Here is a 14,550-nt window from a genome sequence, read left to right on the forward strand (position 1 = left end):
GCCTTGAGTCTGAGGGTGTAGCTCCAACTGGGCTTTTTGCTGGGATTTAAGGCAAAAGAAAGGTTTTTGTGACACTGGGGATCTTGTGTGTTGGTGATTATTGTGACTGATTCATTATTTTTTAAAACATTTTTTTTGTTTTTTGCCTGTTTCTTGCTTGATATAACTTCTTTGTCAGAGGTTGGACTCCCTGAAGTTATTTTTCTCTCAGTTGCCTGAGGCAACTTCGGAGCTGGTTTACAAGTTTGTACACATTGGTTCTTTTGCTCAACCAGAGCAGTACAACAGAGGTAGGTTAGTGATCCCTGCAAAGACCCAGTCTCATCAAACCAGTGACTCAGGGCGGGCAACGGCGTTCAAGAGTTGGAAGCCCTGGATGAGCAGTGTGTCCACTAAGAGAGAGGAGGATAGGAGGAGGTACCGACCGTGGAGATGACAGACATTGAGGGACAGGAGAACCAGGGCCAAGGGAGCTCTGATGAGAAGCGTTGCACTGACCACCATCCTCCTGAACGTCTGTGCAGTCTCCAGAAAGGCATTGGCATCCCAAAGCAGAACCTAAATGAGCGCCATGGCTCATTGTCCGCTGTGGAGGGGTTTTTGGACTTTGAAGAGTTTGTTTTGGATTTTGATGACTATGACTTGCTTGAGTCAATCCACACTCAACTGGGGTCACCACTCGAGCCTGTCCGTAAGTTGTGTGAAGTTCTGTTTCTGTGGAGATTCACCACCTATGCTCTTGCTGGGTAGCATAAAACTTGTGTCCATTCAATGCAAGTTTTAAGTCATGGAAGTTTGACAATAGTAAAAACTGAGGCAATTGTAACACAATGGGAAATTCACATAGACAAGCATTTCATTCTGTTTTTGGGCAGGAGCTTACTTGTTTCCATTGATTACATAGCTTGCTGCTTGCTTAATTAATGGAAATATAAGGCTCGTTCATGACCACAGACAGAAAGTTGTCCACGTTATTGAGCAAATTGACAGGGTGGTTGACTGTTGCTGTTTCCTGCTTTCATATTGATCCAGTGGCACCCATATGGGTATAGGATCAGCCACAGCTAGAGCGGAAAGACAATTCATTGACCAGCAATGTGTAGTCCTGCTATTTTCATCCCTATTTAGAAACATGGCACATTAGTCCTGCGATGAAGCATTGTTGTAGCACATGCAATGCCTTAGCACATTTGTAAGCTCTTGTCTGAATTAAATGTAGCTGAAAACTGCTGGCACCAACTGGGTTAATATGGGTACACTGGTTAGGAACTATAACTTGACAATTTCTCTTTCATATTCTAATGAAAAATATGTTGGTTTTCATATTGTTATCTAATAGCAGATCAAGCTAATATCGGATGATTCATGATTGATAACTGTGTATTCCATATCCATTAACCCATACATTTAAACAGACATTTACCTTCTTTCACCTCATGTTCAACTTTCATTTCAAATTCATGAAATACTATCAGCACCTCTGTAGCTTGCATCTCATCTCTGCCTGAAGCCTAGTATCTTGAGGCTACATAAGCCGACACTAGCACATGTCTGATTCCTGTTGCGTATTCAGCAGGAGTTAAAATGGCATTTAGTTCCTAAGACATTTAACATGCTGTTAAAAACACTCACAAGATGGTTCAAAGATGATTGCAAAGTGTTGAGTTATAATGACTTTATGGCAGGAAGCAAACATTTGAGAGGCAGATGCACAGTGACAGAGCAAATAATCTGTAGTAAGATTGTTGAATTCAATTTCAAGCACACATTCAGCAATTATAGTTTATTATTTATGTATATACTTTATTCAGATATCAAATTCAGCTATGCTTCTGATATAGAAACGATCCTTTCAAGCATGTCAAAGGATCATGACATAACCATGAACATATGCTTTCTTTATTTAACAGTTGTGTGCTTATGCTTTTGCAGACTGCACAATGAAAAATAAAAAAAATGGCTGCTAAGTTTGGTTATTGGGTTACAAATATGTTGCAAATCAAATTTGCACAACAATTGCATTTCACTCAGGCTGAGACACAAATGATGGAGACCTGGCAAGCAAATAAATCCCCTTATGATTTTTGATATTGAAGGGATTTTCTTTGTCTTTTTGGGGATTAACTTTATTTCTAAAGTAAAGATAGATCAGTTATCAAAATGAGATGGTTGGCCACAGAAGGGGTAGCTTAGCTGACTTGTTCTCCCCTGAATAAATAGAATCTAGAACATGTGTGTCTTATCATTGACAGTGAACAATCAAGACCAGTCGTGAGGCAGATTATGTTGTCCACAGTAACAGAGAAAAGCTGAAGGGTCCACCTTGCAGCTCTAATGGGTAATAATAAAAGTAGTAATGCTCACACATGTACATGGTTACTAGGGATGCACTGAAATGAACATTTTCGGCCGAAACTGAAACCGAATAAAAATTAAATGGTTGGCCGAATACCGAAACCAAATATGAAATGCGGTTCTTAAATTTTTCACTATTTTTTTTTATTGCATAAATAGCCTAGAATAAATTTGTAGACATGTTTTTTCAAAGAAAGTAAATGTAAATGTAATATCCTTCAAATATTCCAGTAGAATTTCCAGTTAGTATAATTATTATTTCAGTTATACTGTTAAAAAGCCCATGTTGTTTTAATCACTGTTAATTTGTTCTTGAAAGAAATACTATTTAGTTTTATTATATTTCCGGTGAATTTCCATTTTTCCCATGTTCATGAACGCATCATAGTCATTCCGACAAGCATTGAACTTTATTTGCTTTTTCTCACTCGAATTTTCAGTGCATCCCTAATGGTTACTGTAGATGTTTTAAGTGTTTTGGTATTTTAAGAATAGAGTTTGGCTGTGTGTTGTGTCTTCTCTGCAAGAATAAGGCCTTTGCCTAGGTCAGACACCAGTTCAAGAGGACGAAGTGGAACAAAAATAATTTGTTTTCACTCAGAGTGATTTGCACTGTCCATGCCCTGCCCTATGGTGAGAAAAATCATCTTATGATCAGATGGAGTAGTTCATAGGAAGGCATCCTTTAGAGCTTTTCCCTTGGGAGAATCTACAAAATGAAATGCAGCCTAATTTCATTTCTTGAGTTCCATTTCAGTCTGTTTCCCTGAGGAAGACATGACGCAGCAGAATGGAACACTTACACACATACAAACACACACACACACACACACACTCTCTCTCTCTCTCTTTCTCTCTCACCTCTACTTTGGTCACCTCAGGCTGCCCATGTAAAACATCAAAAAAGACAGTAAGAAATTATATTCAGCCGTTGGCCAGTTTGACTGGTCGACTACAGTTTCAGACTGAATGCAAATATCAGTTTCTAAAATGTCCCCCAGATCTTTACTATAACTTTATATTTCAATTCATCCACATGAACACATTTCATAATAGTCCCTGCTGCATTACCAGCTTTGCCAAAATAAATAAAGCCAACAAAGTGTTTATTGTAGTGCGTTACCTATCATGTACTGTATTTACAAGTTATTTTCAGACTTACGTAAATGAATAGAAACTCATTTCTATTTGGAAAGTGGAAAAAAAGTCTAAATAATCAGGGTACTCTTTGGAAAATAGTTGACAAAGATGAAAATATACTTGTTTTGCAGTTAAAGGGTGACTTGGAAGGAAACCTACAGAGATGGACCTTTTTTTAAGAATAAGATCATTTTTGTTTAACCAGACACTTTACTGCTCAAAGCCACCAGACTCCACTGTCAAAAACATTTTACTTCTCTGTTCCACCACTGCCTCGATCACTTGGTTATTCTCGGGTTATTGTGCGATTTTGGTATTTTTTAAATCCTTTAAAACACCAAAGTCAGACAATCCAAACACAGGCATACTCACTGATTGAGGCAGTGGTAGACCAGCAACTCCTAATGTGTTTTTGTCAATGGATGCTGGTGGCTCTTTTTAGGTTAAAAAAGATTTAAACAAAGATCTCGTGGATGTACTAGACGTACCAATGGTGCATAATTTCCCCAAAGGATTACGTTGCAGCCCAGTTTTGCTTTTATTGGTTTAAAGTTTCATAAATTGTCCCCATTAGTCACCTAGATACAAAAATGTGGAGAAATAGGGTCTAGGTTGAAAAATAACCCTAATAATAAGTGATAAGTTACCCCTTTGAAACATGGTGTAGTTTCCGTTGACCATTAGTCACAATTTGGGCAAATCATACTGTAATCATCAAATCAAATCAAATTAAGTAAACATACTTTAAACCACCATTTCCATTCTTAATCTTTTACTGTACATTTGTAAGTTCCTTTATCCAAAATCAGGTTACTTCCCAAGCTTACCACCCTTTTACATGACAAATGATAGCCAGGTCCTCACTGTAATGAAATGTCCTCCTCCTCATGCTGAATTCAATAAAATATGATTTGTGGGTCAAGGAAATTGAAAAAGAAATTACTTTTGAACTGGGGGTAAAACCACCTCCTCTGACAGTTTCCCATGGCATACATAGATACTCACTCACCCATAAATTAAGTCAGACCTTTCCTTAAATTATTGGATGTTTATTTGTCAGTTGGAAACTAAAAGAGGCATACAAATCATACAAATCCGATTTCTGATTTTTCCAGCGTGGAGCACATTTTCTGAGTATGACAGGATGTTTTACTTTTTCGCAGTATTAAAAAAGAGCATTACAGGCTACTGCTTACAGAGTGTTCCTAGTTACTGTAGGTGGGTGTCTGAATTACTCCTCCAAATATCAACACATTGTGGCTTAGCAATGTTGATCTTTTGCACTTTGGTTTAAAATGCTTGTGGCTGTTCAGGTCACAGATTTGAGGACAACCCCGGGGTAAGACGCCACCTAGTAAAGAAGTCATCACGATGTCAGATGACCCGGGCCAGAGACAGTTCCACACAACTATGCAGCCTGAAGAAGAAGAAGAGAGCAGCGGATAAGAAAACTCATGAGGTTTGCAGCACAGACACTGCATGAATTTGCACTTTAAAACTTGAAATCACAACCTAAAAAACTAAAATGATTATTGATATCTGAAATCAAACTCTTCTTGAGACTCACTGAATAGAAATGTTTTATTCTTAAGGTGTGCTGAGAGGTTTTAATCCCTGAAACATTTTCAGCATAGTGTTGTTGTTACCTCTTGGGTGACAACTGGGTGAATACGTATATACAGGTTATGATTTTGGAATAAACATATTCCAAAAGTAATCTTTGATAATTATTATAATTATGAATTATGAAATGTTCAGCCATGTATTTTGTGTTTCCACTCTACTTCATCTTCAGTTGTTCGTGGAGCTGAACGAACTGATCGTGGATAAGGACCATGAAATGCGTTGGAAGGAGCGAGCTCGCTGGATCAAGTTTGAAGAGGATGTGGAGGAGGAGACAGATCGCTGGGGCAAACCTCATGTGGCCTCACTCTCCTTTCGCAGTTTGCTGGAGCTTCGCCGCACCATCACACAGGGTAAACAGCTCCTGCATGCATGCAGCAAGGTACTGTAGATGATTTATCTGTGTCCATGTGCAGTAGAAATAAAATACACAAGGACAAACATGAAATACAAAAAGAAGCAAAACTTATCTTTGTTGATCAACACCAAATGCAGACATTTTCTACTTGGAAAAGGTGGAAACCTTTTAAACAATTTGACATGAGCAGTCAATTTTGCTCCTTGTCTATCCGCACCTTCCCATCCACAGGTGCCATCCTTCTGGACCTCGAGCAGAACTCCCTGCCCGGCATCGCCCACCTGGTGGTGGAGACGATGATCATCTCTGATCAGATCAGAGCTGAGGACAGATCCAGTGTTCTCCGGGCTCTGCTCCTCAAACACAGGTCAGTCACCAGGCTAAAATGTTGCATTTTGGGCAATTCTAAGATGATCAGAATTAAAATACACAGGCCTTTTTATTCCTGATTTCCTTTTACACAGGTACAGCACTGATTCTGTCACTGTTAGAAATATTCTTTCTCTTAAAGCTGAAAAAATGAAGTCCTCATGAAATGCCCTCTTTACACAGTATACAGTATTTATGACTTATTTTTAAGGATTAATGTTAAAATATTATTAATATAATAATAATAGTAATATAAAATTAAATCTCCAGCCAAGTACTTGTCACTTGATGTGGACTCAATGTTTTTGACTCAGTTGATTGATGAGGACTTTAAAGCTTCAAACAAGGACTCCTACTTGCAGTGTTGGTCTTTGGCATTAGTTGCTATGGCAGCATATCTTGATTTAATCTCAAACAATCATAATCCCATTTAATACCATAGTTAGATGACTAACCCACCTGCTTCACGGGATAGGCCCCTCAAAAACATTGTTATCTTAGATTGAGTTCTTTCTTAATCCATGTATTGTATCCATGTATTAACAGACATTCCAGTGTATGGTAATGCAGATGCTGCTTTGTTGACATTTTGATCATGGGTTATAGGCATGGCAGCAAGAAGAATAAAATCTTTGCCCTCTTCCTCTTCCTCATTAATCATCATCCTGCAGTGAAGTTTACAAAAAGGCAAACTCTGGGAAACTGAACAGGGAATTTCCAAATTGTGACATTTAACAACACTTGGCTCATCATCTGGTATACTTCCCTGGGGTTGACTGAGTTTCAAAAGTCAAGACTGTGCTGTACCTGCACTGGGTCTTAAAGCCTCGACCGTCAGATGAAAAGTTTAATTCTTCTTTGTGTGAGCCATCCAGGCCCTTTGATCTCTGTAAAAGATCTTTTCAGTCCTGTTCAGTGTTAGACCTACTTCTGTTTCATACATAAGAGAGTGGGTGTTTCAATCTGAGGCTCATAACTACACACAAAACACAGTGTGGCTTGGTAGAAACACATAAACTAGCTCCAAACCAGCCTCTCTCCTAACTTTTTTGTTACTTTTCATAAATCCAGGTTCATCATGTTTCTTAAATGTTTAGTTTGAGATTAAACAGACTTAAAACTCAGGATTTAAGATGAAAGCAGACTGACTAAACATAAGCTATTTGGGCGTTCATTCCAAAGGTTTACAGTTTCTTGTCAGCAGGGTCAGTTGTTATTTTAGCCTTTTGAGTTTTTGGTGCTTTGTGGTTTTTGCATGTTCTTTCCAGTCAGCCACTGTTGGTATCAAGTTCGATGGTGTTGCTGGAAGTTATTCGGTGTGATGTTGTCAAACCAGCGGAAGTGTATGTGAGTAGATTTGGAGAGGGAATGGTTATCTTGGGACACCACAACTTGCTTTTTGGTGTCAGGATGTCAATTTAGACCAGGACTTTCTCACTAGAAAACCTCAAAGACAGAGTGCTCACAAAAACACCAGAGGGGATAGTTCCATCAGATCCTCCACACTGCTAGCTTGTAATGCATGACTTGTCATCTCCTTGCTATTTCTAGCTCTCAAATGGTCCCCACTCATTGATTGGCACTTGTATTGACATGCCAGCTAAACCGACCTGACAAATATGGCCAATGGAACAGTGCCCTACCCATAGTGAATTATAGATTTTTCACTGTTACATAACCAAAAAAACAAGCTACCTAAATGTCAGCTGTCAGATCGAATTAACAAAAGGAAAGATAAGCCATGCCTTTGAAAATCCAGATGTTGCCATCAGGCTCCAGTTTATATATTTTGTGTCTTTCCAGAGATCACTTAAAATGTTATTTTGCATCTAATGAGAGGCAGAACGAGACATAATTTATGCATCAGTCTGAGTAGGTCGACTATTACAAACTCTCTCCATGATGGGGAGGAGATCATGTTACTCAAGTTCCACTTGGCCACACCTGAAGTTGTTCAAAGTCCTCCTGGGTCCACAATCTTCACATTCACTTTAGAATCTACATGTAACTAAATCATAAAAATATCACCAAAATAGTATATAATGTAATTTAATGGTCTGCTTTTTACATTTGACATTTGACAAGCCCTCTGTGGCTCTTCCTTTTCAGTTTTCTTCCTTACCCAGATCCATCGACAGAATGTGTTGCAATTGTAAAGCTCCCTGAGACATTTGTGACTTAACATCACTACTGTATAACTACGGTTTACCAATACATCTTGTACAGGCTTTCGTGGTCCCCAGATAAAGCCCACTGACTTAACAGCTCTCCTGACTTTTCCTCAAGCGCCACCATTTTTGTTTTAGAGTGAAATGCCTTGACAACTATTGGATTGATCTGCATTAAAAATGGTAGATAAAGTATATTCATGGTATACAGAAGATGAACCCTAATAACTCTGGTGATCCCCTGACTCTTCCTGTAGGTTAATTTGTTTTATTGATATAGTATAGTATTTCAACAGCTACTTTATGGATTGGCACAAAAGTGGCTTCAGACATTCATTCTTTCCAGAAGATGAATCTTCACAACTTTGGTGACATCCTGTACTATGACCAGCAGTTTAACATTGACATTACTATTTGATTTATGAAAAACATTTCATCTAGCACCTTCATGAGGTCAAATTGTCCAGTACTTTTATTATGACTAAATACCTTCAAAACAAATACTATTCCCATTAGTGTCAGCTGTGGCTAATGCTAATTAGCAGATGACAAACTGGAGGTAAACATGGTAAACATAATACCTGCTAAGCAGCATCTTTGTAAGCATGTTTTTAAAGTTTTTTTCTGTAAGTTGACATGCTTACAAGTTGGAATAAGTTACAACGTCCAACAGTATATAATTTGGAGCTTTTGATCTTATCACGTGTTTCCATAGGAGATGGAGTTTACCCATTTTTTGAAACTTCTCGTCCATGTTAGCTTAAAAGATCTCAACCTCAAAAGCTCAAAAGCTCCAAGCTCAACAGCTACTTAATTGAACTTGGGGTGACTTAAGTGCTGTCAAAAAAACTGTATACCTGTTTTGTTTTTATTTTTCAGGGAACTCATCTTTTCCTTATGTCTGTGCATATAGCTCTCCTGTGCCACTGGTACAGCATTCTCTGTCTGGCTCCCCCTCTGTCAAGCCAAAATGGTACAGCCTGTGTTTAATCAGTAACGGTAATCCTGCATGGACAGTGCTTTGGTGTGATGACACAACTCAAAAGTTTGGATTAGTGCACTAGGTTAAAGCAAAAAATTCAATATTACTAACAATGTGATGATCAAATGTTTCACTGGATTTTACACACACAAAGCAACACAACAGATGAACAGAAAAGAAGCCGACCAGCTGACATTATTAGCGGCACGTCGTCATTCACTCCATCGTTCACAGCCTTTCCACCTAAATTCCCTGCAGGTTACTGGCTTCCACAGGGGAAAGAAATCACTCATGTCATTAGAGTCATCACCAGTCTGATATCAGATTTACAACATAGAACGAAACACATTGAGGTGCTGCTAAAATTTATCTCATCACTTACTCAGATGACTTTAAAGATCCTCTAGAAACGTCTTGAGTATAATTCACTTCTCGTCACACCTCGTTCTTTTGTTTCACTGTGCTGTCACATCCAATTTGAGCACCGTCTTATTGGACCTTGTGGGCCTAATGAGTGAGGTGATGTCACCATTGCACTGAGTAGTGATGTAATGAAGCAGTGTTATAAACTTGGCTGGTGTGAAACATTAAATACTTCTCTTGAAGAGACACAGGAACGTGCTGACACTCACATGCACAAAGACGTAGCTAACACGGATAGAGTATCTGCCTGTTTTATTATTGCTATAATTCAAATAAAAAATGACTATATCAACTCTGTCAAGATTTTCTTCTAAGAGCTTTCTACCTGGCTTGAATTGAAAAACTGAAGGTGAAGTGCTTCAACATTGCTAACGGACATGAGGTAGATAAACAAGGATTTAAATCCTCTTAGTTAAAATATTTCATAATAACATTTTTATAATACCAGTTTAATTCCCCCCTTAGGCTGGAGAGAGAATACATTCAGAATTCAGATACTTGCGAATAATGTATAGAGCTTATATTAATGTATCTATGAAGGAAAGTATAATGTGATGCTGCCACTTTTCAGTCTGTTGCAGTAAAAACCTATTAGGCCATCCACCATTCTGACAGGGCAGTTTGTGTTTTGCTTTGACTGAAGCGAAAGGCATTTTAAACAGTCTCTGCCAAATAAAAGAGGGCTTTTTATTAGAACAAAATAAAGAACAGTCCTCCCAATACTAACTGCTTTGTAGCCATACTAGTTGTGGGTCTTCATGGATATTGGCCAAAATCAAACATCTCAACAACTATTCAATGGAGTGACATGAAACTTGCTACAGACATTCATTACCCACAGTGGACTAATGACTTTTAATCTAGCATTTTTTGCCGCGTTCAGAGTTAAATGTTTCCATAGCTATTGGACATATTACAAAAAAAAAAACTGGATATTTATGTTCTCCACGGGATGGATTATAATGTGATTTCCCTGATTTCATCTTGTGCTGTCATCAGTTTGACATTTTAATTTGAATGTATTGTACTTTGGTTTATAAGCTGTAAAACTATTGACTTTCCCACCAGTGTCAGCTTTACTTTGTGCTTAGAGCTGATTAGCAAATGTTATCATGCTAACACGTTAAACTAAGCGTGATCCTAGTAAACTATATTTGCTCAACATTCTTTGTGCTAAACATTCATCTCAGAGCGCAGGTGTGTCCATATACAGCCTCACAAAGTTGCTAGCATGGCTGTAGACTTACTTTACTTACAAAATGGCTGCCGATTTTGTGCTTTTATGACCAAATGAACAATATGTTAGCTATACCACACCACTATCATGTCTTCTTTCTTTTTACCTTTTTACCACAGTCATCCGAGTGATTTGAAACATCGTTTTCACCGCCATCAATCATCCAGCAGTCTGCATGGTAGCTTCAATCACAACCACGTCCCGGACACCAATTTGCCGCTGGTGGCCGAAGAGCCCGATGAGAACCAGGATAACAAAGGGCCAGTATACGACCCAAAACAAGATGTGTTTGCCAGCCTGTTTGTAAGTTTCTTTGGCCTTTTTTTTTATTATTTGGCTTTTGTTTATCCTTAACTCTACACTTACCCTTACTCTTAACACTTCCTTCCTTATTCTTTGTTTCAATGTGAGAAGCTTGTGACAGAGAGATCTGCGAGTCATGTGATCTGCGAGATGACATCTCGCTGTGACTTTGACATAGTTGAAAAAGTGCGGTGCAGCACCGTATGTTTTACTGAAGCCAAAGCAAGTGATTAACTCGTTTTGACAAGAATCCACAAGGATAATTGGACTCAGCTATCTAAATGGACAGAGATAAAAGCGATGTTGAGCTGTCTTGTTCTAGTTTATGGTTTGCATTGAGTTCTAAGCATCAGCAGTAAGCATAGATTTAGGCATGATTACGCTAAATTCCTGATTTGAGGCCCGTGGCTCTTGCATTGTTCTTTGAAACACCCCTCCATGAGGTCAGAAGTCGTGTAGGTAGTTCTTGAAGTCGGAGAAAGCAAACCTCCCTGTGCCACATGTGTTGAATTATGTTCTTAGTCAGCTTACAGGTGTTTCTAGTTAAAGCTTCTAGATGCATTAACTGTGAAAACTTAATGTTCCCCATGGCTTAAAAAGTTGGCAAATTTAAAACAGCCTATTAAAAAGATTCTGTTGAAACACAAAGAACCAGTTATCCAGTTGTGCAGTTTAAAATGAATTGCACAAGGGTATTGGATTATTGTTCATATACATTGCTATTCCCACAATATATTCACATTATTGGTCCCATGCTATGTTGTGGTGTCACATCACGTTGGTTGGAACAACAATGTGATTTTTTTTTTTTTTGTTCTGTTCTTCCTCCAAGAAATCCCTCCACCCTCTGCCTCCTGAGAGCCATCCAGCTGCAGCCAGATCGATGAAACTCCTCGCCAAGATTCCCAAAGATGCTGAAGCTGTCATTGTTTTAGCTGGTAAGCTCTGGGAGTTTTTGACAAACTAGATTAGAGGAATTATGTCTTTTCTTTTTCTTCTGTTTTTCTGTTTTAACTGTTAAGAGATGAATACGCATGTTGTACATTGTCCATTAGACCTCAAATACAAAAATAAGAAAATTTAATCACAAGCAGTATAACAGTTATACTCACTGCATGTATCTTAACTTAACGTGTTCCTTAGCCTATCTATCATACATATCTACACTACTCTGCACTTGACTGTTTTTGCACCTCTGGTTAGATGCTAAACTGTATTTCGTACTTGTATTTTGAGCAATGACAACTGAGTTGAATCAGAAACCAGCAAATCAGTGCCACAACTACAACACATGGAAATAAGGAGGAAATTGGTTTTGCACATCACTTTCTGTTGGGATATTTGCAAGTGAACAGGTGATGAAAGTACAGTCGTCCCTCGCTATATCGCGGTTCACTTTTCGCGGACTCGCTGTTTCGCGGATATTTTTAGTGTAATTTTGCATGCTTTATTTTTACAGCGTACTGTAACAGTATGAACGTGCATTGTGTTCTGCGTCCTGATTGGCTAAGTGAGAACCGCACGTGTGTTCTGCGTCCTGATTAATTAAGGGAGTACTGTACAAAATGCGTGTAAAAAGGTGTATAAAAGTGTGTGGTTAGGGGTTTTACGGCCTTAAAACATGTATAATAATTGTAAAACTTACTTCGCGGATTTCGTTTATTGCGGGTTATTTTTAGAACGTATCCCCTGCGATAAACGAGGGACCACTGTACTAATAACCAAAGTGCAATCACAGAATGTCGTCCCATGTGCAGCTATGCGAAAAAAAGAAAAATCTCAAAAGTCTAAAACGTTTTGATGTTGTTGTTTCCTGTCAGGCTGTGTTGAGTTCCTGGAGCAGCCAGCCATGGCCTTTGTCAGGTTGAATGAGGCAGTCCTTCTAGAGTCGGTGCTGGAGGTTCCCGTCCCTGTTCGCTTTATTTTCGTCCTGCTCGGTCCCAGTCAATCCAACATGGATTATCATGAGATTGGACGCTCCTTCTCCACTCTCATGTCTGACAAGGTAGATATAAATCCCATGCTCACATTAAATCACCTCTCACTACATGAACTGTACATGCAGACAGTTACTGCGGTTATAAATTGCTGACAAGTTTTCTCAAGCTTCTAGTGATGACATTCAATTGTTTTTTTTTGTTTTTTTAGAGTTTCCATGAGGTGGCCTATTTTGCTGATGACAGACAGGACCTCCTGAATGGCATCAACGAATTCTTGGACTGCAGCATCGTCATTCCACCCTCAGATGTGGAGGGCAAAGACCTCCTGAAGACAGTGGCAGACTTCCAGAAGCAGATGCTGCGCAAGAGGAAGGAAAGGGAGCTCAAGAGGCACCAGTCCTCATCTGGAATGGAGCAGAACAACAAAGGTACTCTGTCAAGTCCCTAACGAGCCTCTTTTCAAGGCCAAATCCCCAATTACTGAGTTTGAAGGAGGCACCTCTGATTATGCAAACTAATGTTAGTACTGTAAAGCAGTGACAGATCGCTCCCAGAAGTTGGGCTTTTTTTTCCTCAAGACATGCGTTGCCATAGAGGTTTTTTGATACTGCCACTGGAGGGTGCCAAAGACTTTTAAATCCTACACAGAGTGGCGTAAGGAATAAGGATGGCTCCATTATATGTTTTTCTTATCAAGGACTCTAATGGAAAGAACCATTTATTTCGTTTTTTAGTGGTGGTAATGTTTACATTAGTATCACAGATTGTGTCTTGTTGACTTGTATAGTTGCTCATTTAACTGTTTCACTAGTAGTTTCTTTACCTAATGGAGGCTGTAACAAACCCCTCTAGAGGTGAGTCCGGAGGAGGAAGAGGAAGGAGACCAGGAGGTGGACCCACTGAAGCGCTCAGGGATTCCTTTCGGAGGCCTGATCCACGACATCCGGCGCCGCTACCCACACTACGTCAGCGACTTAAAAGATGCCCTTGACATGCAGTGCATCGCTGCCGTCATCTTCATTTATTTCGCTGCATTGTCGCCCACTATTACCTTTGGAGGCCTGCTGGGTAAACTAAAACTGAAAGAAACAAGAAATTTGGATTCCATGTCGTTTTGGTTCTGTGCTCTGACGATGGGTTTTCGACTCTTCTCACATACAGGTGAAAAAACAGAGGGCATGATGGGAGTGACTGAGCTAATTGTGTCAACTGCAACTCTTGGAATTATATTCTCGCTACTTGCCGGTCAGCCCCTCCTCATCATAGGCTTTTCCGGCCCCTTACTGGTGTTTGAAGAAGCCTACTATAAGGTACGTCATCTGAAAAACATAGAACTCACATGCCAGTTTTTGTGTTACGTAATGCTCATTTTCCTTTCCCTGAACTTGTAACTAACATGTCTGTGTTTTCTCACTCAGTTCTGTCAGGCCCACAACTTTGAGTACTTGACTGGTCGAGTGTGGATTGGTTTCTGGCTCATCTTCATTGTCCTGGTGATTGTGGCAGCAGAAGGCAGTTTCCTCGTTCGCTATATCTCACCCTTTACCCAGGAGATTTTTGCTTTTCTCATCTCCCTTATCTTCATCTATGAGACCTTTTCTAAGCTCATCAAGGTAACCCTTGTTAGACCTTGTAATATCTTCAAAAATGCC

General features: G+C 39.3%; 1 protein-coding gene across 7 annotated transcripts in view; it reads left to right on the forward strand.

The window, feature by feature from the left end:
• slc4a3 (solute carrier family 4 member 3) overlaps positions 1–14,550 on the forward strand; it is a 51,949-nt gene that overhangs the window by 28,502 nt on the left and 8,897 nt on the right. For 6 of the 7 annotated variants that reach the window (XR_003463299.1, XM_019260859.2, XM_027284951.1 and 3 more), the window contains 10 exons: positions 4,809–4,954; positions 5,291–5,471; positions 5,708–5,843; positions 10,775–10,958; positions 11,791–11,896; positions 12,779–12,963; positions 13,107–13,326; positions 13,751–13,966; positions 14,060–14,208; positions 14,317–14,511. Coding sequence is in view for 6 of the 7 variants with exons in the window: in XM_019260859.2 (XP_019116404.2) it covers positions 4,809–4,954; positions 5,291–5,471; positions 5,708–5,843; positions 10,775–10,958; positions 11,791–11,896; positions 12,779–12,963; positions 13,107–13,326; positions 13,751–13,966; positions 14,060–14,208; positions 14,317–14,511 (1,718 nt within the window). In the remaining variant the exon portion in view is untranslated. Of the gene's footprint in view, positions 1–213; positions 692–4,808; positions 4,955–5,290; positions 5,472–5,707; positions 5,844–10,774; positions 10,959–11,790; positions 11,897–12,778; positions 12,964–13,106; positions 13,327–13,750; positions 13,967–14,059; positions 14,209–14,316; positions 14,512–14,550 lie in introns of those variants that run through there. The other variant, XM_027284972.1, reaches the window with a different exon arrangement.

Source organism: Larimichthys crocea, chromosome I (assembly GCF_000972845.2).
Source record: "Larimichthys crocea isolate SSNF chromosome I, L_crocea_2.0, whole genome shotgun sequence".
Taxonomy (NCBI): domain Eukaryota; kingdom Metazoa; phylum Chordata; class Actinopteri; family Sciaenidae; genus Larimichthys; species Larimichthys crocea.